At 37.6% G+C, this 25,243-nt stretch overlaps 4 protein-coding genes and 2 non-coding genes across 10 annotated transcripts; 3 read left to right on the forward strand and 3 right to left on the reverse strand.

Moving 5' to 3' along the window:
• Position 1: 1 nt before the first annotated feature.
• On the forward strand, positions 2-104 carry LOC124888199. The gene has a single exon (XR_007046330.1). It is a non-coding gene; the product is annotated as a U6 spliceosomal RNA (small nuclear RNA).
• On the reverse strand, positions 102-4,368 carry LOC107845643 (protein LHCP TRANSLOCATION DEFECT). Its single transcript, XM_016690073.2, has 2 exons — positions 3,853-4,368; positions 102-626 (listed from the first exon to the last, which is right to left on the reverse strand). Exons 1-2 carry the CDS (start codon positions 4,129-4,131, stop codon positions 369-371), a joined length of 537 nt encoding a protein of 178 aa, XP_016545559.1. The 5' UTR covers positions 4,132-4,368; the 3' UTR covers positions 102-368.
• Positions 4,369-5,628: 1,260 nt separating this feature from the next.
• Positions 5,629-5,700, forward strand: TRNAM-CAU. Its single transcript has one exon. It is a non-coding gene; the product is annotated as a tRNA-Met (tRNA).
• A 2,332-nt stretch (positions 5,701-8,032) lies between these two features.
• Positions 8,033-11,852, reverse strand: LOC107845324. Of its 5 annotated transcripts, XM_047398316.1 has the most exons (3): positions 11,547-11,658; positions 9,513-9,647; positions 8,033-9,167 (listed from the first exon to the last, which is right to left on the reverse strand). In XM_047398316.1, exon 3 carries the CDS (start codon positions 9,117-9,119, stop codon positions 8,616-8,618), a length of 504 nt encoding a protein of 167 aa, XP_047254272.1. In that variant the 5' UTR covers positions 9,120-9,167; positions 9,513-9,647; positions 11,547-11,658; the 3' UTR covers positions 8,033-8,615. The 5 variants fall into 5 exon arrangements, with proteins under 5 accessions (XP_047254272.1, XP_016545068.1, XP_016545064.1 ...); XM_016689582.2 differs by lacking the exons at positions 9,513-9,647; positions 11,547-11,658 and adding an exon at positions 11,835-11,852; XM_016689578.2 differs by lacking the exon at positions 9,513-9,647 and having other exon boundaries at positions 10,622-11,807.
• A 3,056-nt stretch (positions 11,853-14,908) lies between these two features.
• On the forward strand, positions 14,909-22,997 carry LOC107845321 (microtubule-associated protein TORTIFOLIA1). The gene is made up of 7 exons (XM_016689575.2): positions 14,909-15,803; positions 17,408-17,599; positions 18,117-18,219; positions 18,298-18,354; positions 18,450-18,892; positions 18,974-19,855; positions 22,431-22,997. The coding sequence occupies exons 1-7, from the start codon at positions 15,117-15,119 to the stop codon at positions 22,626-22,628; spliced, it is 2,562 nt and encodes an 853-aa protein (XP_016545061.1). The 5' UTR covers positions 14,909-15,116; the 3' UTR covers positions 22,629-22,997.
• Positions 22,998-23,025: 28 nt separating this feature from the next.
• LOC124888086 (probable serine/threonine-protein kinase PBL23) lies at positions 23,026-25,228 on the reverse strand. The gene is made up of 2 exons (XM_047398318.1): positions 24,591-25,228; positions 23,026-23,506 (listed from the first exon to the last, which is right to left on the reverse strand). The coding sequence occupies exons 1-2, from the start codon at positions 24,939-24,941 to the stop codon at positions 23,201-23,203; spliced, it is 657 nt and encodes a 218-aa protein (XP_047254274.1). The 5' UTR covers positions 24,942-25,228; the 3' UTR covers positions 23,026-23,200.
• Between the last annotated feature and the right edge of the window lie 15 nt (positions 25,229-25,243).

Below are 25,243 nucleotides of genomic sequence, written 5' to 3' on the forward strand. Positions count from 1 at the left end.
CGTTCATTCGGGGACATCTGATAAAATTATAACGATACAGAGAATATTAGCATGATCCTTGCGCAAGGATGGCACACGCAAATCGAGAAATGGTCCAATACTTCACCAGCAAAGCAAACTTTATAAGTAGTTGGACAAAATACATTCTGAAGCATGCAAAGCTCCCAAAACAGATACATAACATAAGCTCACATATGGTAAAATGGCAACAACAACAACAACCACCCAGTGTATTCCTGACCATACCACCCAGTATATTCCGACAGACCCCCGGCTCAGGACAAATATGGTAAAATAGCGTTGATCTAAAAATACGGCGATAACAAGAAGATGAGCAAAACTAATGCTAATAACAAAACTTGATACTCTTACGCCTTTTGGGCTTTAAAGTTAACGATGAAGTTTTTGATGTCATCGTTAGCAGCCCTTTCAAGAGCAGTACGTCCATCTGCATCTTTGACAGTATAATCTGCTCCGGCTCTTAGTAGCTCTTCGATTTTTGGCAGGTCGCCTTCAGTGGAAGCCAGCAGCAGTAAAATATCGACAGGATGTATGTTTTGGCTCAAAAGTGCCTCCATCTTGTCATACGTTCCTTCGACTGCAAGCATGCCCATGTAGTTGAAGTACTGCAAGAAGTAACAAGAAACTTAGGCACTATCTACAGCAGTAGCGGAACCAAGAATTCATATAAGAGGATTCAAAACATAAACGTTGAGATTTGAATTTGCGACATAAAGTAACTTCTGAACCCCAGGTTAACAACAACAACATACCGAGTGTAACCGTTCACAAGGGAGGGTGGCGTGTACGCAGCCTTACTCCTTCCTTGTGAACTGTGAAGGCAGACAGGCAGCCCGGTGAACTAAAGCTCGAGTCCGGGGAAGAACCCCACCACAAGGGTGTATTATACGCAGCCTTACCTTGTATTTCTGTCAGAGGCTGTTATCAAAGCTTGAACCCGTGACCTCCTGATCATGTGGAAGCAACTTTACCAGTTACTCCAAGGCTCCCCTACAGTGAAGGTAGAGAGGCTGCTTCTATAAATCCTCGGGTCAAGTGAAGAAACATAGAAGAAACAAGTAAAACAAGTACAGTAGCAAAGAAGTCATGCTGAAAACAATGTAGAAGAGAAATTCGATTGAACTCCTTTGCCTCTTACTAGCTGTGTTCCTGACCTACAGATGACCAACAAATATTACTTTCAGAGAAACATACGGGCTCAAAATGTCATACACGTGTCTGCCATCTCATACACGTGGGTTCAGAAGACACATCTCTGTCAAGTGAAGGTATCCAAATGGTCAGTCGGAAAGTTGAGGTGAGAACTTTGTGCCAAGTTTGAGGGGCTATCCGTGTATTTGGTCCATAGATTATACACAGTAATCAACAGAGATACCAGCCGTACACTCTACATTGAAATGTTACACAATGTAGATCGGTGTTTCTGTTTTACTTCCGTACAAATTTAACTCGTTAGATTCAGTAACATATAATACATATAGCATTTGAATCATCGAAAAGAAGTATGTTATCACACTACAGTTTTGTCGATTAGAGTTTGTTGCGAGATATATTTCTCAGTAACTAATGTAGTTTGTTATTCATAAAGCTCATGACTTTGCTCAAGAAAGAAAAAGAAAACGACATATAAATTAAACCACCATAGTCTAGCGCTTGAATCACTGTCTCTAAATCTTGAACTCGACTAACTTTAATCAGTGTTTCTAAATCTTGAATTCGACTATACTCCCACGTAGAGTCAGATGTAAGTATGTTTGCTACGGGTTCAACTGAACCAGCATTTCCAACACAGATTATATATATCATCTATGTCGAATGCATTCAATTCCAAAAGATAAAATGTTTGATGGTTGAACACATCAAGCTTAAATCTTGAACTCGACTATCTCCTACATACAACTGCAAAACTGACCCAGTATTACTGAGACAAATTGAAGACAAAAAGCTCAACACGTCAAATTTAAATATCGAACTCATCTATACTCCAACATACAGATAAAGCCTTTAACTGATCCAGCATTTCTTGCACATAGTCTGTATATTATCTATACAGAAATTACTAAACTACCTTAGAGCCGAGGGTCTATCGGAAACAACCTCTTTACCTCCAAGATAGGAGTAACGTCTGCCTACCTCTACCTTCCTTAAACACCACGTTGTGGGATTACACTGGGTATGTCGTTATTGTTGTATAGAAGTTACTAAACTACCTTGAGCCGAAGGTCTATCGGAAACACCCTCTCTACCTACAAGATAGGAGTAACCTATGCCTACCTCTACCTTCCTTAGACCCCACGTTGTGGGATTACACTGAGTATGTCGTTGTTGTTGTTGTATAGAAATTACTAAACTTTTCTGACAAATACTAAATTTTGAACCCATGATTCCAAAACACAAAAAAAACAGCAACAAATTCAATGATAAAATTTTAACACAATCAAGATTAGCATTTAGAGAAAAATCAAGAAAATGTCACCTGCTCAACATCATCTCTATCAAAATCATCGAAACAGTAATCACATCAAGATAATACTATTATAGAAGTACACCATTTATTCAAAGTATAAAAAAAGGGCAGCCCGGTGCACTAAAGCTCCCGCTATGCGCAGGGTCCGGAGAAGGGCCCTACCACAAGGGTGTATTGTACACAACCTTACCTTACATATCTATCGGAGACTGTTTCCAAGACTTGAGCTTGAGACCTCCTGGTCACATGGCAACAACTTTTACCTGTTACTCCAAGGCTCCTCTTGGATGGATATAGTAAATTACCTCTATTTTTATCGTTCTTAAAGTGTGTGTCACGTCAATAGCAGACAAGTAAAATATACTTTCTTAAAGTGTGTGTCACGTCAATAGTAGACAAGTAAAGATAGACTTTCTTAAAGTGTGTATCACGTCAATAGTAGACAAGTAAAGATAAACTTTCTTAAAGTGTGTCACGCTATGTTGCTCGGACTCATCAAAAATGTTGTCACACCCTTGTCGGATCCTCCAAAAAATACACTATATTTGGAGTACCCGACACACATCAGTAGATATTTTTGAAGAGTCCGAGCAACATAGGTGTCACGTCAATAGCGGACAATTAAAGATAAGACATTCCTAAAGTGTGTGTCACGTCAATAGTAGACAAGTAAAGACAGACTTTCTTAAAGTGTGTGTCACGTCAATAGTGGACAAGTAAACATACACATTCTTAAAGTGTGCGTCACGTCAATAGTAGACAAGGAAAGACACACTTTCTTAAAGTGTGTATCACGTCAATAGTAGACAAGTAAAGATAAACTTTCTTAAAGTGTGGTGTCACCAAGGGCGGAGCTACACTTGGCCGAGGGGTTCATCCGAACCTCCTTCGGCGAAAAGTTTTACTATTTATAATTTTTTATGTATATACAGTAGAAGTTGAACCCCCTCTCTTCGACACGTTCATATGTTTACTTCTGAACCTCCTTCACAAAAATCGTGGCTCCACCACTGGATGTCACGTCAAAAGTGGGCAAGTAAAGATAGACTTTCTTAAAGCGTGTGAACAAGTAAAGATACACTTTCTTAAAGTGTGTCACGTCAATAGTAGACAAGTAAAGATAACACTTTCATAAAGTGCGTGTCACGTCAATAGTGGACAAGTAAAGGTTGACAAAGACAGTATCTTTTATACAAAAAATCAAGAAAACCTCACCTGTTCAACATAACAGTACTCACAACAAGATAATATGATAATGCAAGTACATCATTGTTTCTTAAAATGCTTGTCACGTCAACAGTGGACAAGTAAACATGAACGTAGACACACTATCTTTTATACAAAAAATCAAGAAAACCCCTCACCTGTTCAACATCATCTCTATCAAAATCATCACGATTTTGACTCCCATAAACTCCAGCAGTCTCAGCATTCTGTCTGAAATTAAACCAACATGTTGTTCTTGAACCACAACTTGGTCCTAACTCCCTAGCTACCTTACACCATCTTCCAATTCTTGAAACACCACCAATAAAACAAGAATTCAATTTTACTCTAGTACACAAATTATTGGATCTTGATAAACAAGAATTAGTTAAGTTTAGAGTAATGGAAGTAGTAGTAGTACAAGGAATTGAAGCCATTGTTGTCGGTGGTGGTGGTTAAAAGTGATCTTTTTGAACCTCAAAAATATCAACTACCTTATCTAAAAAAAAAAAAAAAAAAAAAAAGGTGAACTACCTTTTTTAAATTATTTTTTTAATTGAAACTTTCTACGTGACATATTTAAGATCATGTTTGATATATATTTGACGTAACTTTAATTTAAGATTTACGAGATTTAAAAGTTCAGATTCTGATATTATTTATTGAGAAAGTTTGAAGCGTATTTATTGATAATCGATCTGTCCATATATAGGGCGGATCGATAAACGAATGATAAATGATCTGTCCATATATAAGGCTAATCGACTGTCTATATATAGGGCGAATCGATAATCGATCTGTCCATATATAGGGCGGATCGATAAACGAATGATAAATGATCTGTCCATATATAGGACGGATCGACAATCGATCTGTTCATATATAGGGCGGATCGATAATCGATCTGTTGAATTGATAATCGATCTGTCTATATTTCGATCGGATAGATAATAGATTTGTCTAAAAAATGAGTCATTTCCCTAAAAAAAGAAAAAAACTTGTAATCTATTTAATTAAAAAGACTTGAAAAGGTCATTTAATAAAGAATCACGATATTATTGACTGATTCGGGCGTATATGCAGAAATCTTTTTCATTATTTTAGCAGATCTTTAAAAAAAATGACTTTATATCGAATAAAATATATACTTCGACTTTCTTGTGCTAGATTTAGGTCGAAAACATAATTTTTTATCTTCTTAAACTTTATGTTAAATCAAAATATATCATTCTTTTTTAAAAGGAGCAATTACTATGTTACTTTTTGATAGAATAATTTTTAATTTGAACTTTTTATGTAACATGTTTAAGACCACGTTTGATACATTTGATGTAGATTTTCAAGATTTAAAAGTTCAGATCATGATATTATTGATCGATTTAAACGTATATGCAGAAATCTTTTTCATTACTTTAGCGGATCATTCAAAAAAAAATTGACTTTATATCAAATAAAGTATATACTTCGACTTTCTTGTGCTAGAACTTTAGCTCGAAAACATAATTTTTTATTTTCTTAAACTCAATACTAAGTCAAAATAAATCATTCTTTTTATAACAGAGGAATTACTATATTGCTTTTTGGATAGAATAACTTTTGAATTTCAGTTTTTTTCCGTGACATGTTTAAGATCATGAGGTAACTTTAATTTAAGATTTACAAGATTTAATATTTCAGATTCTGATATTATTGACCGGTTTTGACGTATATGCAGAAATCTTTTTCATTATTTTAGCGGATCTTCCAAAAAAAGAAGACTTTATATCGAATAAAGTATATACTTCGACTTTCTTGAGCTAGAACTTTAGCTCATAAATATAATTTTTTATTTTCTTAAACTCGATGCTAAATAAAAATAAATCATTGTTTTTATAATGGAGAAAAATGAACAATATACATATAAGTAATTTTGGATGGCAGACATTGACATGAAAATCAAAGTGGCGCAGCGGAAGCGTGGTGGGCCCATAACCCACAGGTCCCAGGATCGAAACCTGGCTTTGATAAAGTTTTACCACTTTTTTTCATTTTTCTTTTTTTGAAATGGAAAATGAATTAAAAAAAGCCCAAGATATAAAAGAAAAAACATAAACGTACACCTTAATTTATCATATTTACATAAATTACTACCTTTACGAAGTAATTATAAAAATTTCAACTAATTATGTATCTTCAGTGGATGTATCGAGAGCTAATTATGTATCTCGACAGACTCAAAATCGAAAAAAAATGTATTAGGAGCTAAGTAATTACAAGAATCTCAACTATTTATGCATCTTCGTTGGATGTATCGACAGTTAATTATATATCTCGACAGACTCAAAATCGAAAAAAAATGTATTGGGAGTTAATTATGTATCTTTACAATGGAAAAAAAAAATGTATCTTCGTTGGATGTATTATGCATCTCGACGGACAAAAATAAAAAAAGAATGAATGAAGAGCTAATTATGTATCTCGCTAGACTCAAAATCGAAAAAAAAAATGTATTGGGAGCTAATTATATATCTTTACAAAGTAAAAAAAAATGTATCTTCATTAAATATATTAGGTATCTCGACAGACACAAAATTAAAGAAAATATATCGAGAGCTAATTATGTATCTTTACAAAGGAAAAAGATATTGTCGTTGGATGTATCAGGAACTAGTTATGTATCTCGACAGATTCAAATTTGGATATTCAATAATCGTATAAAATATCGAAACTTTTTGAAATTAAACTCCAAACTATCGGATTTTTTTCTATAACTATAACTATAACTATAACTATAACTATATATATATATATATATATTTTTTTTTATTTTTCTTTCAATATACTTGTGACCCCACTAAAGAAATATTTCATCTTTCACATGACCACCTCAATAAATCAATAAATATAAAACAAGAAATTACATTTATTAATTTCAAGATTTTGTAAATCGGTGCTTTCCATCCGAGCAACTTTCTCTTATCGTAATTTCAAGATTAAATCTTAAATTAGTCTCAATTGTCACTTTAGAAGTTACTAATCTGTTGGGAACGCTGTCACCTTAATGGATCCTGCAACGCGCGATCCAAATTAGTCGAGGCTCCAATGCGGACACCGAACATCGGATGGGAAACCAAAAAAAAAAAAGTAATTGATAAGTAAAAATACTCACGAATTCAGAATTTAAAATTAATCGGTTCGGAGTAAATATGATCATATGATATAATTTGTTTTATATTATGTAATGTGTATTTATAATTCGACCTGAAAGTAATGAAATCAGTTGAAACTACAGAAAATTTGTTCGGCATAATACATACACGTGCCCAATGGCGGAGCCATCTTTGCTCCAGTGGGTTCATCTCGTCGACGGAAAATTATACTATTTTTACACTTTTTTTACATGATTAAAATATTTTTTTAGTGGTGGGGCCCTTTTCCGAATTTTGCGTACAAATTTTATAAGTATGTTGAATCTCTTTGACTTCTATGTATTTACGATAACAATCATATCTAGGATGATCTTCTTCCCACATTTACTTCTTTATATTTTGACTCCCTTTAGTGAAAGTTACGACTCCCGGTAGCCATTGAAAGTTAGGTTCAATAGAGAAACACCAACTTTTCGACTCTTTTTAGTGAAAATTCTAAGTCCACCACTGACCGTAAGATGTTAGGTTCAACAATGAAAACAAAAGATTACATCGGCTTCTTCGTACATTTACTTCTTTATACTTTGACTCCCGTTTAACTTACCGTAAATTCCGACTCCACCATTGACCATAGGATGTTAGGATCAACAGCAACAACACAAGTTGTCAAACAAAAGGTTAAACACAAACCTATCACCGTCCTATTAAAAGGGCAGTCCAGTGCACTAAAACTCCCGCTATACACAGGGTTCAGGAAAAGGCTGGACCCCACCACAAGGGTGTATTATACGCAGCCTTACCTTGCATTTCTGCCTGAGGCTCCAATGCTTGAACCCGTGACCTCCTGGTCACATGACAACAACTTTACCGATTACTCCAAACACATCACCATCCTATTAAAAGGGCAGTCCGGTGCACTAAAGCTCTCGCTATGCGCAGGGATCGAGGAAGGACTGGACCCCACCACAAGGGTGTATCGTCCGCAACCTTGCCTGAGGCTGCTTTCGAGGCTCAAACCCGTGACCTCCTGATCATACGACAACAACTTTACCAGTTACTCCGAACTCATCACCATCCTATTCAAGTTATAATGAATGCACAAGTAGTTAGAAGTTGAGCAAATTTAAAGGCTTTTTTTTAACTACAAGCACATGAATAGGGTGATCATAGGTCCTCCCTATCTTCATTTAAGCCTATAGTTTTCACTTTATAACCAAAATAACCAATTCACATTTCATAAAAAACACTTAATTTTCGACCTTATAGTATAATTGTTCCACATATAATGCAAAAATCTGAGTATACTGAGAAGAATGCTACAAATAATCCTCTTGTTGAAATAGGCAGCAGAGGGACCGTTGGATCGCTCGTGTTGCGTGAAATCGAGTACTTCAATAAGCTACAGCTAAACCATCACAAAGTCTGTTGCTCGGACTCTCCGAAAATGTTGCACACTACTTTTGGAGGATCTGACATGCAACGTCCGCCGACATTTTTGAGGAGTCTGAGTAACATAGTTCATAAGCCACGTCAAGTTGCGTTCGTCGCCGATCCCGAAAAGAAAAGGAGGACTAGTAAGCTGATGATGCCTAGCCTGTGTTCAATGGTAGAAGTTGCAGAATGTAATACACCAGCTGCTATTTCGAGATTCACTTACACGAATCTAAAGGCTGATGTTGCGCGGACTCTTCACTTTTGATGCCACAACGTGTAGGATTCTCCGAAAATACACTACTTTTGGCGAATCCGACGTGCACCTGCTGACATTTTTGAAGAGTCCGAGCAACATAGAGTTAGACCGAGCTCTCCGATAGCTTTGTGAAACCGAGCTTCTTTAGGCTATTTTTTATAGGAATAGCCCAAGTTCTGTCCATACTTTTGCATTTTACGTCGACGATTTCCACCTTGTAATGTCCCTTTCTGTCAGTTTTCAGCTGGCTAATAGGAGTTCCATCTACCGACATGTTTTCTGATTCTAGTATTGGAATTTGATGTGTTTTTCTGCTGTTGTGTTTCGTCTTCCTTAACGATTCAGGGCTTTTATTGCTATGCTTACATGTTGTTCCGCTGCTGCTCGCTTCGTCGCTTGATGTTCTCGGCTTCATTCGCTTTGGACTAATCGCGCTACCGGCAATGAAACCGCAAACTGTGGGAGATTTATTCCTAGACGATGATGGCGTCTGAGAAGACGGTTTTTTGGAATCTAATTCTTTCGACATCAAGGTGCTGACTTTCCCAGTAGTTCCCACTTTAATCGAACCTCCACCACCCTTGATGGCTTCTAATGTCTGCGCCATGATTTTTCAAATTTTCTCGACTTGATGTAGCAGATGTTTAGTTAGAACCTGCAAGGAAGGAGCAATCGGAGCATGAATGAATACATTTGTATGACCGGATCATGAAATCGCAGTTGAAAAGCTCGTTATCTAGATCAAAAACACACTCAGAGAGCTGTATTATCTGCGATGGAAAGGCGAAAAAATGCAGCAGCCGCCATGTCGGATCCTCCAAAATGCACTGGTTTTGGAGAATCCAACACGTACTTGGCGATATTTTTGCAGAATCTGCACAACATAGGTAATCACTATCCATAGATAGTCATTGGAGGGCAGATACAAGATACAACTTCGACATAATCGTGATCTGGAGACCATCTGTAAAACTTAAAATTTGTAATTATGGGACATCACCTTGACCTATGTTGCTCGGACTCTTCAAAAAATGTCATTGGGCGTGTGTTGGGTCCTTCAAACTTAGTGCATTTTTAAAGAATCCGACACCGGTGGCAACATTTTTGGAGAGTCCGAGCAACTTTGACGCCAATCCTATCAGCCAAAAGAACAATCGAATAGGGGTGAAAATCATGTTTTGCCTCGATAGTCCAACAAAAACATCACTCATGAGAGCAAAAACAAAGGGATGACATGAGGTCGTATAGCAGACAACAAGTCGAACGAAAATCATACAAGTTTTATAGCGACCACGAAACCAGTAAAACGCCAAAATTTTAAACATTTCCTAGCAAAAAGAACTAGAGAGAAATGTAGTAGATCTGGTGCTATCAAATTGAGGAGGAGAAATTTGCAGCTATGTTGTTAGGACTCTTCAAAAATGTTGTCCGGTGAATATCGGATCCTCCAAAAGCAGTGCATTTCTGGAGGATCTGACATGGGCGAGGCAACATTTTTTGAGAGTGCGCGCAACAAAAGTTAGCAGCATCCAAACCCAGTAACGTTATAAGACCTGCTTTGTGACCCGACTAATTTGGATTGACGCCAAAAGTTTCACTTTGGGAGTAAAACGCTCCCGATCAAAGGAGTACTTACTATTCTACCACAAGTCCACAACCTCCCGTGGTAGGCTAACAACTATAAATATCACTGCGATCTATATCCCGTTCAAGATTATAAGAGGAACCCAAAATTGAGTAGGAACTCCCAACGAGAAACTATGAAAAGATTAGTGATATAAAGACTCATATCCCAAATATTCAAGATTACGAAAGGAACCCAAAATTGAAAAAAGAAAAAAAAACACATAAAAATCGAAACTTTTCAAAGTCGAAATGAATAAACAGATCTAAATTGATGAGTTAGGGGAGGAGCAACGGTTTTATTACGAGGTTCGACAGAATCTAGTAGCTTCAACTCGAACCATGTATGAATCCAATAAGCTGCCTTTTTCTAGAATCCAGAACACATAAAAAAAAAAAAAAGGTAGCCCGGTGCACTAAAGCTACTGCAATGTGCGGTTTCCGGGGAAGGACCCCACTACAAAGGTGTATCGTACGCAGTCTTACCTTGCATTTCTACCAGAGGCTGTTTCCAAGGCTTGAACCCGTGACCTCCTGGTCACATAGCAGCAACTTTACCAACTTAAAATTCTAAGTCCGCCTCTAAAGTGAGTAACCACAACGCACTAGACTTAGGAACCCAACGAGAAACTAATGAAAAAGATTACTGATATCAAAGTTATTAATACGATTATGACTCGAAATTCACCATGAGAAGTAGCAAATTAAGCTCATAAAAGCGTTATAACAAAAGGGTCAAAAAGAAAGATTGTCAAACAAACCCCACAAAAAACAGAAACTTCAGGTTCGAGCTCTGGGTATGAAATCTTAATCCCTATTTAGTCGCGCTCTAATGCTGATACCAGACACCGGCAAACCAAAAATACAATGTAAGATTATAAGAGGAACACCAAAATTAGCAAACAAGTAACACCTAAAAATTGAAACTTTATATAGTCAAATGAATATACAGATCTAAACTTATTGAAACAAGAAACTGTGAAAAATACTACTACTATGTAAGATTAATGAGTATTCCCCGCGCTCCAATATAGGTACCGGACACCTGAATCCCAACAAATTGGGAAAAAAACACATAAAAATTGAAACTTTATAAAGTAAAATGAATAGACAGATCTATCTATTATTGAAAATTTACCAAGAAAAGTAGCAAATTGACTTCTTTAAAGTGTTCTAAAAAAAAAAAAAAAGGGTCACAAAGAAAGACTGCTAAACAAACTCCACAAAAAACATAAACTTAGGTTCGAGCTCTGAATATGAAATATTAATAAGTACTTAGTCGCGCTCTAATACAGGTACCGCATACATGTATCCCAAGTACTATGCAAGATTATATAACAGGTACACCAAAAATTGGAAAAAAAAAAAACATAAAAATTGAAACTTTATAAATCTATTATTGGAAATTTACCCGGAGAAAGTAGCAACTTGAGCTCTTTAAAGTGTTATGAAAAAAAGGGTCACAAAGAAAATTTGTCAAAACAAATTTCACAATAAAGAAATATGCAAAACCAACTATGCCATAAGCAAAAAGTAGGATCAGAATAATAATAATAATAATAATAATAATAATAATAATAATAATAATAATAATAATAATAATAATAATAATAATAATAATAAATACTATTACTCCATTTTTAATGGAAGTTCTCAATTGACTTCAAATTTTCAAAATTTTGTTTCAATTTCAAGGTACCTTGTTGTGCTGCTACATGATGCATCAATCTCTATGTTCTGCTGGGGCCTATGTACATTACATTTGAACATTGTAGGGAAAAGAGTCGGAAATATACCTAAATTTTAGTGAAATTTGTAAACTTTGCGGGGCTTCCTATGACGCCCCTCGACCATTTATTATCGTATTTCTGTGGCATATATTTATCCAGATAGATCACTCTCAGTGTGCGTGTATTCACGCAGTGGTTTGGCTGGATAAATATATGTTACGAAAATATGATAATAAATAGTCGAGGGGGTCATAGGACGCTACGCAAAATTGAGGCGCGTTACAACAAATTTCATAGAAATTTAGGTATATCTGAAACATTTTTCCCAACAATGTAGCTTGTTTGAATGGTTGTTAGCTATTGTATTATATTTTATTGTATCATATCGTTAAATTCATGATTAGGTTATGATGAAAAATCTTATTTTGTGTAATAATGGATTTGGTGTAATCTTATTTGCCCGGGGTTCGGGCGTGTTTTAGATCGAAAATCGACAGGCAGGTGGATCGCAGGTGGGCTGTGGATCGGTCAGGGGTGGGCCGGTGGGGTTGTTTGAGTGGTCAAACGGGCGAAACGGCGTGAATGAGCCATTTTCAGGCCAAATCAGTGGGTGTTAGCACACAGTTTTCTGGGCAGGGACGAACCTACGTTATAATTTGAAGTGCTCCGGCACCCACTAAACTCGACGTGAAATACGTATAATTGCATAGAAAATATATGAAAATAAGTATAAAACATACAAAAACACCCAGTTTAATAAAAAATTTGTTGGGTGCACTATCCTTAAATTCAGAGTCCGCCCACTGTTTTTGGGTATGTTCGGATCCAGACGTGTTTTCGGCTGAAAATCGACAGGCTGCCCGTGGATCGGCCAATGGGGTTGGCGGGGCCGTTTGAATGGTCAAACGGGTGAAACAGCGTGAATGTCTTTCAAGTTGTCATGTTATCTACTTTTCTTGACGATATATCTTTCAGATCGTTGATTATTGACATTATGTAACGACAGAAGCTATACAATTTATTCATATATTATATACATTAAAACAATATAATACAATATAACATGAAATTGTCAATATAACAACATGTTAAAGGAGACATGTCACATCTGACAGGTTAAGCTAACCTTTGAATTATTTTTTTTAGTTTTTGTTTGTTTGTTTGTGACTTCTTTTTAATGTTTTTGTATTTTATTTTTTTTATTTTGCCAATTTGAAAATGTCAAATTGACATGTTTTGGCTATTATTTAAATATGGGGTTGTAATGGCTATTTTATTAACTTGTCCCCACAATGAGCATGTGCCTCAAAGTGCTTAGCTTTGGGCTTTCGAATGGGCTGTGGCTTAGGCCATCAATTGGGCCATATAGCCCAAATATTTGGACTTAGAATTTGATAGGCCCATGGGGACACAAATTCTGCTATCACAAATTATGACGTAAGCTCTACCACTTAGGTCGATCATCGATGTTAAGATGGCGCCTTTTCAAAACACCACGAAGGTCGTCCTCCTAAGTTACGAACCTTTTGGATCGCTCAGAGACTTCATTTAGGTAAATAAACATTCTAATTTTGAGTATGCACATCTAAATATGTTAGCTCGTCTTCGCTATATCAGTTAAATAGTCCAAATTTACGAAATAATCATCTAACCACCTCCAAAATTTATGTGTCACGTCAGTATCAAGTGTCACGAAACATCGGGAAGACCAGTTGGAGTATTTAGTTATCAGTTGAGACTAAATTGAAGTGTCTAGTGTCCACGATAAACAACACTGAAGACTAGATAAAATATTTAGTTGCCAGTCGAAACTAAATTAAGGTGTCTATGTATACACTTTGAAACACTGAGTCCTTACTTACCATCCGAGATCAAATTTAATTAGGAAAAATAACATAAACATACACCTTAACTTACCATATTTATACAAATTCCCATTCTTACAGAGTAATTATAAAAATCCAACTAATTATGTATCTTCGTTAGATGTATTGAGAGCTAATTATATGTCACGACCCAACTTTTCAGTTCATGATGACGCTTGCCATAACCCACCAGTAGGCAAGCCAACCTGTAGTTCGGAACGGCTAGTAACGGACTACTTAATAACATAAGAAAAAGAATGCGGAATATATGAGATAAAGATCAATACATGGATGAATCTCAAAACCTGGTGGTATCAGTACAAGAGCTTCTAAACATAATAGGGTACAAAAGTGAGATGTCAAGAAGAAATACACTGATTCAACTTACCTCTGAATACAATTTAGAGACTAGTCTAATACATAGGAGAGAAATAAGTAATACTCCGAATGTCAGGAGCTCACTCTAAGTTCGAGATTGTTTCGCTGAAGTTTTTAATCGGTGGCCATTTGGAACCAACGAAGGCTTCTGAACAGGGAGTTGACTCTAAAAACCAAACGAATTGCCCGGTAACCGAACCCTCAGTCCCAGCAAGTCATAAATGACTTGGGGGCAGCTATGAAGAAGCTCAAACGGTGAAGATAAGCATGAATATGAAAAATGACCAGAAGGGTCATTACATTATGTATCTTGACAAACCCCAAATCAAATATATATACATCGGAAGCTAATTATGTATTTTTACAAAGAAAAAAATGTATACTCGTTGAATGTATTATGTATCTCAACAGACCCAAAAACGAAAAAAATGTATCGGTAGCTAATCATATATCATTACAAAGAAAAAAATATCTTCGTCGAATATATTATGTATCTTGACAAACACAAAATTGAAAAAGTATACCGAGAATTAATTATGCATCTTTACAAAAAGAAAAAAAATATATCTTCGTAAGATATATCAGGAGCTAATATGTATCTCGACAGATCCAAAATCGAGATTTACAGTAATAATACAGAATATCGAAAATTTTTGTAATTAAACTCCAAACTATCGAAATTTACCCTGGCAAAAGAGTATAGTGAAACAAACTCCAAAATATTTGGCTCCCCCCCCCCCTCCCCACCCCCACTCGTATTTGGCTCCAAAACCACTCCCACGCCCACCCCACCCCTCCCCCCCCCCCAACCCACTCATCAAGTAGATCTCCTTTTTCCTTTCAAATTTTTTTCCCTACAATTTCTTGCTTCCTTTTTCAGTTACCCAAAATCCTTCTTCCTTTCACTTTCAACCATTTCAAAAATCTCCTCTTCTTCAACAATGGCTCACTAATCTCCACAAAAATCAACTCACATTGTACCAAAATCCCCCAAAATTCCCATAAAAAATGGCATCTCAAATACCCAAATCTTCAAAACCCACAAAACCCTCAACCCCATCATTGTTAATCCCTGCAAAATCATCATCCTCATTATCGACTCATTTAGCTATGATTGAGCTAAAACAAAGAATCTTGACATCAATTTCTAAGCTATCTGATAGAGACACTCATCAAATCGCAGTTGAAGATCTCGAAAAAATCATCCAAACCCTCTCAAACGACGGCGTTTCAATGCTCCTCAACTGTCTCTACGACGCCAGCAGCGACCCCAAACCCGCTGTCAAGAAGGAGGCAGTCCGTCTACTCCCAACGGTATGTGCTTCGCATCGCGACTTCGCGATGATCCATTTGGGGAGAATCATTGGAAATGTGGTTAAGAGGCTGAAAGATTCGGATTCAGGGGTGAGGGACGCGTGTCGCGATGCGATTGGATCGTTGGCGGCTTTGTACTTGAAGGGAGGTGAAGGGGAGAATGTGGGGTTGTTCGTGAAGCCGTTGTTTGAAGGGATGAATGAGAATAACAAGACGGTACAGAGTGGTGCGGCGTTGTGTATGGCGAAAATGGTGGAATGTGCTAGCGATACACCTGTATCGGCGTTTCAAAAGATGTGTACGAGGATATGCAAGTACCTTAACAGTCCGAATTTCATGGCGAAAGCTTCTTTGTTGCCTGTTGTATCGAGCTTATCGCAGGTGATTTCAATGCTAGCTAATTGTTTGGCTTAATATTGGTGTACATGTTTATTCGTTTGTGAAAATGTAGTAGTGTTTAGCTTCTTTGTTGCCTGTTGTTTCGAGCTTATCGCAGGTGATTTCAATGCTAGCTAATTCTGTATCTTTGTTGGTTCTCGGAGCATTTATATCTCTCTGACCTTGTTCCGCAAAAATGATTATTAGGGGATTCAGTCGTTCCCTAAGCTGCGTGTGCCTTTAGGGTGCATTCAATTATGAAGTGCAATTAGCATAATTTGAACATGTAGGTGATGGTAACTGGTAAAGTTGCTGTCATTTGACCAAGAGGTCACGGGTTCAAGCCTTGAAAACAACATATGACAGAAATGCAAGGTAAGGCTGCTAACTACAAACCATTGTGGTTGGACCCTTCCCCGGACACTGTGCATAGCGGGTGCTCTAGTGCACTGGGCTGCACTTTTCGAACATGCTGGTGACGATCCCGCATCAGTGTGAGTATAGATAGATCTAAAGTAACTAGAGGGCTGAATTGGGTCTAAGAAGGCAAAAACACAGGGAGGAACATTTGTTTTTGTTGTTAGTTAAGTGGTACTTATTGGAAAGGCTGTGCTTTCTAGGATAAGATTTCTTGATGTGGAAGGAAGGATGTGAGGTCCAACTTTGAGTGGAAGAATATCCTAAAAATATATCCCTAAATTAATAAGAGAATAAAGAGAGGGCTTATATTTGTGAAATACGTTAGGAATAACATCACATTATCAATCAAGAAAAAATAATGTTTCGCAGATGCATGGATTAATCAGATCAAATTATGTTCAAAGACTGCTTTATTCATCCCATTACAACAAGGACTTCTCTACTCATGAACTCTCGGCTATTCCAAAGCTCTTGATGCATGACCTCTAGGTCCATTCTAGAATACTTTAGTCTCCAAAGTGAAGAGAGACACTGTTTAGTTACCTTATAAAGTAAAAATAATGTTAAGGTGTCAGCTGTCAAGATCTGTGAACAGTGAGGACCCCACATTCTGCGTATCTAAAACTAGAGACCGTAAGTTCAAAAGTTTTTGATGTAGGAACAAGGTATAAATCAAATCAACTGTAGTATTATTATAGCACAATTTGAGCATGGTATGTGGGTAATTCACCATGTAGACTGATCGGAGAAAGGATAGGGATATGTTTGTTTTTACTAAAGACACTTTTTTAAGCGTACTTAATAAAGAAAAAAAAGGCATTTCCTTAAGAGTGTGGTCTGGTTATACCTTTTCATTATAGGGATGAGGTCTGATTCTACCAGGCATGTCTCTAGTTCTTTTATTTTTCATACATGTTTGGCTACTTGTAAATTATTCTTCAGTAATGAATCTTGGTTGCTTATGGTAGGAGTGGCTGAGGACTCATCTTTTCATATTAGATTTATTGTCCTTATCCGTAATTGGCAAAACCATATCAGTGTATGAACTTCACCTCGAGATAATGCCCATTTTGAATTTTTCTTTCTTCTTGTGCATAATATTTGGCAGCATATATAATGGAAACTTACGTGTCATCTTCATAGCGGTTGTGCAATATTTAAAGCCTGCAGATAATATATTATTGCAGGTAGGAGCTATAGCACCGCAAAATTTGGAACCTTTATTGCAGGCCATTCACGAATGCCTCGGCAATACAGACTGGGCAACTCGTAAAGCTGCAGCTGATACATTAAGTGCCTTGGCGTTGAATTCAAGCAACTTGGTAGCAGGAGGAGCCACTTCCACTTTAACCGTGCTTGAGGCTTCTCGGTTTGACAAGGTACCTTCCTGTAGTAATTATGTAATTTAGTGATAGGGTAATTTCTTAGATTAGTTTGAGGGTAACAATAATCCTAGTTTGGTAAAAGCTTGGTCAACAATAATGAGATCATGTCTACCCAACGTTGCCTTTAAGAGATTTGGAATGATTTAGATCTGGTATAAGTTTGGTGCTGAAGGCGAAAGTAGAAAGTTCTAAAGTTTGTGGATGATCTGTAAATGATTGTACCTTATTTACGTCATGTAATGTAATAATAACACCTCTGCTGGCACGATTATCATGGAGCATCTTCAAGCTTGAATCTAAAAAATATAAACTGAATTCTGACAAACCAAAATGAAAACATGGGCGAGATTAGATTTATCCATATCCTTGAACTTGAAGTTTGCAAACAGATGCCAACGATGTCCCAAATGTTGAATTTGTGGCTACATTCAACTCAGCAAATATATGTTATTTGTTTGTCATTAGAGGTAATTTTGTTTTTGCGAATCTAAATTGTATCTGGGTTTTGCAGATAAAACCTGTGAGAGACAGTATGTTGGAGGCTTTGCAGCACTGGAAGAAAATTGCAGGAAAAGAAGATGGTGCAACAGATGATCAGAAAGCTGCATGTCTTGGTAAGCAGGGAAGCATGAACTTTTATATGCTGCTTTAAATCGTAGGATATCTTTCCTTTAATGGTAGCATCCTTTCAGATGGTGAAACTTCTGAATCTGCCGGATCATCAGAAAAGAAGGACCTCCGAAATGCTGGTGAGTGGAATGGTACTTTGGTATTGGATTCATCTAAACCTTTTTCATATGATTTCATTTCCGAAACTAAGGTAACACCTTTTCTGATAAAACAGTGGGCCTATTAAAGAAGAGAGCTCCTGCCTTGTCAGACAGAAAATTGAACCCAGATTTCTTTCAGAAACTTGAAGCAAGGCGTTCAAGTGATTTGCCTGTGGAAGTGGTTGTCCCTCGTCAATGTCTTAATTCATCGAATGCACCAGCTGAAGTAGAGTCTGAGCCCGACAAAGCAGAAACAGGACAGGGAATATTGAGGAAAGGCCAGCTTGATGCTAGGTATAGTAGCACGGAGAGTCAAACTTCTGGGGTAAGTGGCAGAGAACATGATATTGATGAGGGAGATTTGACTCAGAGGGAACAATCGAGTTACCGTGCTGGTTTTGCAAAAAATGCTGGTCCACCTGAGGGGTTTATGACTAACAAAGGAAACTGGCTTGCCATTCAAAGACAATTGTTACTTCTGGAGAGACAACAGGCTCATCTGACGAATATGTTGCAGGTTTGCCTAATTAGTTAGTTTTTTTAAAAAATGGTTTCAGTAGCTACCTACTTTTCTACCAACAATTCTCCCAAATTGCAGGATTTCATGGGTGGATCTCATGGTAGCATGGTGGCTCTCGAGAATAGAGTACGTGGCCTTGAAAGAGTCGTTGAAGATATGGCACGTGATTTATCTCTTTCAGCAGGTAGAAGAGGTGGTACTTTTACGGCGAGATTCGATGAATCTCTTAATAGGCCTCTGGGTAAGTATAATGGCTTCCATGATTACTCAAGTACCAAGCTAGGTAGAGGTAGTGAAGGGAGCATCGCATTTGGCGAGAGGTTTGTACCATCTGACGGTAATTCATCAGGTATGAGGGGAAGGAGTCCACCACGTAGATCTGATAATCCTGATGCTTGGGATTTTCATTCGTATGGTAAGAATGGGCAATCAGGCTCTAGGAGAGGTATAGGTAGTGGCTCCATGGATGCTAGGTCATCTAAACCAGAAAACGAGATAGATCAGGTTGGCACCAGGAGGGGATGGGCTAAAGGAGCAGGACTCGTTAGGTTTGGTGAGGGGCCTTCTGCCAGAAGTATCTGGCAAGCCTCGAAGGATGAAGCAACCTTGGAGGCAATCCGTGTGGCTGGTGACGACAATGGAACTGCTCGAGGTGCGAGAGTAGCTATTCCAGAATTAGAGGCTGAAGCACTAACAGATGACAATAATGTGCAAGAGCGTGATCCAGTTTGGACTTCCTGGACCAATGCAATGGATGCATTTTCTGTTGGTGATATGGATTCAGCTTTTTCTGAAGTTTTGTCTACTGGAGATGATTTCTTGCTTGTGAAGCTCATGGATAGATCAGGCCCAGTGATTGATCAACTGTCAAATGAGGTGGGAAGTGAGGCTTTACATGCTGTTGCCCAGTTTCTTCTGGAGCCAAACTTGACAGACATCTGTTTATCGTGGGTCCAACAGGTACAATTTTCTCTAGTGACCTGGTAACAGTTTTTTTGACTCTATGTCAATATAGTTTTCTTCTCCCAGAGTAAGTTGTGAAAGCAGAGAATCTGTGCAGATGATTACTAGAAAATTTCATGTAGTTTTAGTTTTTCTTTTAGGGTAAGAGAATAGACGTTATTGAGTTCCTCTGAGAAACATGTAGTATGATTTACTGTGTCTAATGACCTATATTGATTGGTATCCTGTTGTTGGTTTGAGGTAAAAACAATTTGGACTTTTTGCACCACTGGCTTTCGAATTCTTCCACGAGACTACTAATGTGTCATGGCTGAAGGAACTAAATCTATGGGTAGATATGTCATGCCGTTTGCCCTTTCTTAACAGTCATGTAGATATGTGAGGAATACCATATCGATTGCATGCATTAACATTTAGATTTTGTTTGGAACCTGCTGCTACCTTGTGGAACCATCGAGAAAACAACTAGCAGTTCAATCTCGTTTTACCCGATATTGAGTTTTGCCTCGGAACATGTCTGAAAGTCAAGTACCTGTCCTTGTTGGGCTATAAGTCTGTTCATTCTGCACTCCAAGACCACATAGAGCAAAAGAACTTGGTATGGTTTATAGTTTCCGTAAACTCTAGAAAAGACTGCATAGTTGGTGTGAAATGAGTGTTACGCTCTATTGATTTTGCAAAAACTTAAGAAGCTAAGGACATTGTTACTAATTGAACTACCCACATATCCGGTTCCATCTCCCATTGATGAGAATGCATCATATGAAAGATAAGAGTTGAATATGATACATCAACAAACTGCTCAATAACATTGCACAAGTTCACCATAAGTCAATGGAAAATAGAAGTATTTATAGAGTTGTCAAAGGCAAAAGCAAATAAAAGCACTAAGGTTTGTTGTGGCGTAAGCACATTAAACGTGGGTTTTACTGAAGAAAAGATCTAATAAAAAAAGAAAGAGATATGTATGTAATGCAAGAAAGAATAACTGAGTGAATAATTATTTGGAAAAAATGATTAAAGATCTATAACTAATTGAATAAGTGAAGTATTAAATGATGTCATTCAAATTCAAAACCCATTTAAAATTTCTGATTTAGATGTAAAAATGCTGTTTTATTTGTCAGTCCTTAGTTTTCTTTATAAAATTTTAGTTTCTTATCCATAATCACAAAAAGAGTTCACAATATTTTTAAAAGTTAATATATCACTTATATTTTGTTGTCTAGTGCTGTCCTAGTAAAGAGAAAAACGATGGGCTATATGAGACCATACCTTAGTGCCTGCACCTAAAATGCCACTTAAGCTGGCGAAGCGCCCAACCTGAATTTCACCTTTCTTCAGGTCTCATGAACTTTTCAGCCAATCCTTTAAGAACCGTTTATCTGTTTTGAAATGCTTTTCTCGTGCACAGCCTAGAAGAGGAGTTAATTGATTATTTAGCTTTCTTGACAGTGTGGCTTATTTTCATTTTTCTTTGCTTTCACTACTTATTTTCAGGGTGTTGTGTGTTCAATGCTATTATTTAGGTAATGGGCTCTGAACCAGTGTCTTTTTTGCTTGCTTGCTCTCGTTAAGAAAATAAGCCACACTATTAAGAGAATGAACTGAAGTTGTTTCCCTTTGGATATAAGCCCTCTATATTTACTAATTTAACATTGCTGTCAGATTGAGCTAAAGTAAATCTTGACTTTTCTGTAACATGCTGGTAAATGCGATATGATCTGTCAGTTTTCCTTTTAGTTTGCCGCTTTTTTTTTTTTTAAAATATAATTTCTCTAATGGAATATTGTTCCTTGAAGTGTTTCATTTTGTTTTCAATATTATGCAACCGAAAGATAATGTGAACATCATCTTTACTGTAATAAGACAAATGATTAATATTTCAGATTAATTTCTTTGAAGGGGGATGCAGATTACAAAATACTTCAAGTAGTATCATCCACGCTTATCCACTTAAAATCTAAACCTAAACCTTATATCATCCCCTCATGATTTTGAATGATGTTGCTCGGGTGAATTTCAATTAGGTCGCTTGTGTCTGGACTGCCAAACTGTTCTGCTTTTAGTTTGTTTTGATTTATGTCATTGGAAATAATGTTTGTTTGGATACGGTGTATTGAAAGAATTTGTTTTGTTTGTGCTGGAACAATTGTTCTTGGAAGAGCCTTTTGGTTGCATTTCATTTTCCGAAAAACAATATCCGGATTATAGTTTTCTTCCAGAAAATAAAACAACTATTTTACAGGAAACTACTATTTTCTTTAATCGAGCAGGCCTTAAGTTTGATTATTTCGCTCTCACACACACACCCCTCATCTAAGTTGAGCGGACTCTTCAATTTCGATGCAACACCCGTGTCGGATTCTTCAAAAATACACTAGTTTTGGTGAATCCGACATGCACCCATTGACAATTTTGAAGAGTCCGAGCAACATAGCCCCTCATAATCCATGTTGAAATCCTCCGTTGCATCTATGAAGTGCGTACCACTTAAGCCAAAGTTTGATATACAGAATTGAGTTCTTTTACTGACTATATCATGTCTTTTTTCTTCCAATTGTATTTTCAGTTGCTAGAAATCGTCATAGAAAATGGACCTGAGGTAGTGGACATTCCTATGGAAGTGAAAAAAGAGCTGCTGTTAAATTTGAACGAAATTTCATCATCAGTAGACATACCCGAGGACTGGGAAGGTGCAACACCAGAGCAACTGTTGTTGCAGTTGGCATCTGCTTGGGATATCGATCTACAAGAGCTGGAGAAGTAACTGTGCGCTACTCATTCACCTGTTACATGAAGTTAGTGTCTCGTGAATTTTCTCCCCGGCAAGCTCATTTCCCAATTATTCACCCAGGCATGATGTTAGTGTCATGAACTTTCTCTGGGGCTCGCTCAATTTACCTGGAAGTAACTCTTTTCCCAGTCTGCTAGTTTAGTTTGGAGTCATTTCGGCACTGGTTCATATTTCGAGATTTGATGTAAATTGGAAATTCGTGTACTTGGGCAGTCTGCTTCGCTTGTAAATCACAATTTTGCTGTCATGTTTACGAAAATTGTACTCCTAATCGCAGATTGTTCTTGTATCTCGACAGTGAAGTGGTCGATGAAAGTTATATATAAGACTTCTGTTTTCATATATCGATGAGTTGTCCATTTAACATTGAGATATCGAACTTTAGTCATATATCTTTGAATAAACTTTGAAATGCTACATGACTTGAGTAGTCTATATGCATTTTATGTACATTAAAGCCTTCTAAAACTTTAACACAATGTTCAAAATCTGAAGAATCTTCACAAGAAAAAAGTGTTTGTTATGTTTAGAAGGCTTTACTTTTGTTATTTATCGACATCAGCTTCATTAGTTCCGGTGTTATCTGTATTACTTTGTGATGTTGTTTTAGGTGTGTCTTCTGCAGCTTCATCCTCGTCCTCGTCCCTGTCCTTGTCCTTCTTCCTGTTCCCGGCTAGAAACGTCAGCGCGGACACTACATCGCCGATCAATGGCCGAACACTGGCTTCGTTTTGCAGGCACATTGCTGCAATTGCTAGTGCTTGATACAGTCCTTTCCTTGGATAGTTCCCTTCTAGCAATGGATCCACCATTAAATGAAAATTTTTCTTGTTCTTGAACAGTGGTTGTGCCTGTCAAGCAGTTTGTATGAGAGTTTAGCATCCATACACTAAAAAAAACGACAGCCCGGTGCACTATGCGTGGGTCCGGGGAAGAGTCCCACCACAAGGATGTATTGTACACAACCTTGTTTTGCATTTCTGCCGGAGGCTATTTCCAAGGCTTGGGCCCGTGACCTCCTGGTGACATGACAACAACTTTACCAGCTACCCCAAGGCTCCTCTTGAAAAGGCTCTCGCTATGCGCAGGGTCCGGGGAAGGATTCCACCACGAGGGTGTATTGTACGCAGCCTTACCTTGCATTTCTGCCGGAGGCTGTTAACAAGGCTTGGACCCGTGACCTCCTGGTCACATGGCAGCAATATTACCAGTTACCCCAAGGCTCTCCTTGAAAAGGCTCCCGCTATGCGCAGGTTTCGAGGAAGGGCCTCACCACGAGGGTGTACTGTATGCAGCCTTACCTTGCATTTTTGCCGAAGGCTGTTTCCAAGGTTTGGACCCGTGACCTCCTGGTCACATGGCAGCAACTTTACCAGTTACTCCATGGCATCCATACACTAATAGCGAGGTTTTTTCCCCGTACTATCAGGTCACCTAAAAGATAAATATAGGTGAACTATCTATAAAATGTCAAGGCAAGTTGCCTATTACAATAGGTTAACATACATTGACAATCAATGTGTATGAGTTTGGTGAAACACTAAGAAGGTGTGGGAGTACAGCCAAAGAAATCTATATAATATGTACAAATTATTAATTCAGAAACCATAAGTAACTCGACAAGGATAGATTCTCGAACTCATTAATTTTAAATCCAGGATCCGCCTTTGATGATTAGAGTTGTTGTTTAGTGGCAAGGAGGTCATATGCTTAATCCGTGGAAACAATCTCTTGATAAGACTAAAGGGCTTCACGCTGGGTCCAGGGAAGGGCCGGACCACAAGGGTCTATTGTAAGCAGCCTTACCCTGCATTTCTGTGAGGCCGTTTCCACGAAACGTAAGATAAGACTGTGTAAGATATACCCAATGTGGTTCAGGCCTTCTCCGAACCCGCGCACAACGGTTCATAGTGACATTGAATTCTTTTAACTTACCCACAGAACAAGATTTTGTTCTTCACTTGGTTTTGAGGTGTCAATGACTCTTCTACCTGTGATCATCTCCAAAAACACCACTCCAAAGCTATAAACATCGGATTTCGAGGTCAATTTTCCTGTCGAAGCATACTCAGGAGCGCAATAACCATAGGTTCCCATGACCCTGGTGGATACATGACTCTTGTCGCCCGTTGGACCTAGCTTGGCAAGTCCAAAATCGGAGAGCTTCGGATTGAAGTTCTCATCTAATAGTATGTTCGATGCTTTAAAATCGCGATAAATCACAGGCGGACTAGCTTTATCATGTAAGTATTCGAGTCCTCTTGCTGCACCTTCTGCAATTTTCATCCTTGTACTCCAATCAAGCGGTTTTTTATCCGGTCCAAATTCTTCCGGAAAAGGTAAATACAGTTTGTTATTAGTCAAAACGTCTAACTTCTATACACTGTCAATGTAAAGTTCAGTCTCATGTAATATATGATATAACAATGTGAATCTATGCTGCTCGGATTCTTCGAAAATGTACTATTGTTGGAGGATCCAAAGTGCATCTGTTGACATTTCTTAAAGAGTCAGAACAACATAGATGTCAACGACTTGACAGACACATATTTCAAAATAATGTAAATCTATGTTGCTCGGATTCTTCA

The sequence above is a fragment of the Capsicum annuum genome, chromosome 10 (genome assembly GCF_002878395.1).
Source record: "Capsicum annuum cultivar UCD-10X-F1 chromosome 10, UCD10Xv1.1, whole genome shotgun sequence".
Lineage (NCBI taxonomy): Eukaryota > Viridiplantae > Streptophyta > Magnoliopsida > Solanales > Solanaceae > Capsicum > Capsicum annuum.

What these genes read in the sequence shown, in the direction of transcription:
- LOC124888086 (XM_047398318.1), bottom strand. Translation starts at nt 24,941, where the DNA reads ATGAAAATTGCAGAAGGTGCAGCAAGAGGACTCGAATACTTACATGAT. An exon ending in AACAAAATCTTGTTCTGTGG is followed by an intron (nt 23,507 to 24,590) that starts GTAAGTTAAAAG and finishes ACTGCTTGACAG; the next exon opens with GCACAACCACTGTTCAAGAA.
- LOC107845321 (XM_016689575.2), top strand. Translation starts at nt 15,117, where the DNA reads ATGGCATCTCAAATACCCAAATCTTCAAAACCCACAAAACCCTCAACC. An exon ending in TTGTATCGAGCTTATCGCAG is followed by an intron (nt 15,804 to 17,407) that starts GTGATTTCAATG and finishes ATATTATTGCAG; the next exon opens with GTAGGAGCTATAGCACCGCA. An exon ending in TCAGAAAGCTGCATGTCTTG is followed by an intron (nt 18,220 to 18,297) that starts GTAAGCAGGGAA and finishes GCATCCTTTCAG; the next exon opens with ATGGTGAAACTTCTGAATCT.
- LOC107845324 (XM_016689582.2), bottom strand. Translation starts at nt 9,119, where the DNA reads ATGGCGCAGACATTAGAAGCCATCAAGGGTGGTGGAGGTTCGATTAAA.
- LOC107845643 (XM_016690073.2), bottom strand. Translation starts at nt 4,131, where the DNA reads ATGGCTTCAATTCCTTGTACTACTACTACTTCCATTACTCTAAACTTA. An exon ending in ATAGAGATGATGTTGAACAG is followed by an intron (nt 627 to 3,852) that starts GTGAGGGGTTTT and finishes TACTTCTTGCAG; the next exon opens with TACTTCAACTACATGGGCAT.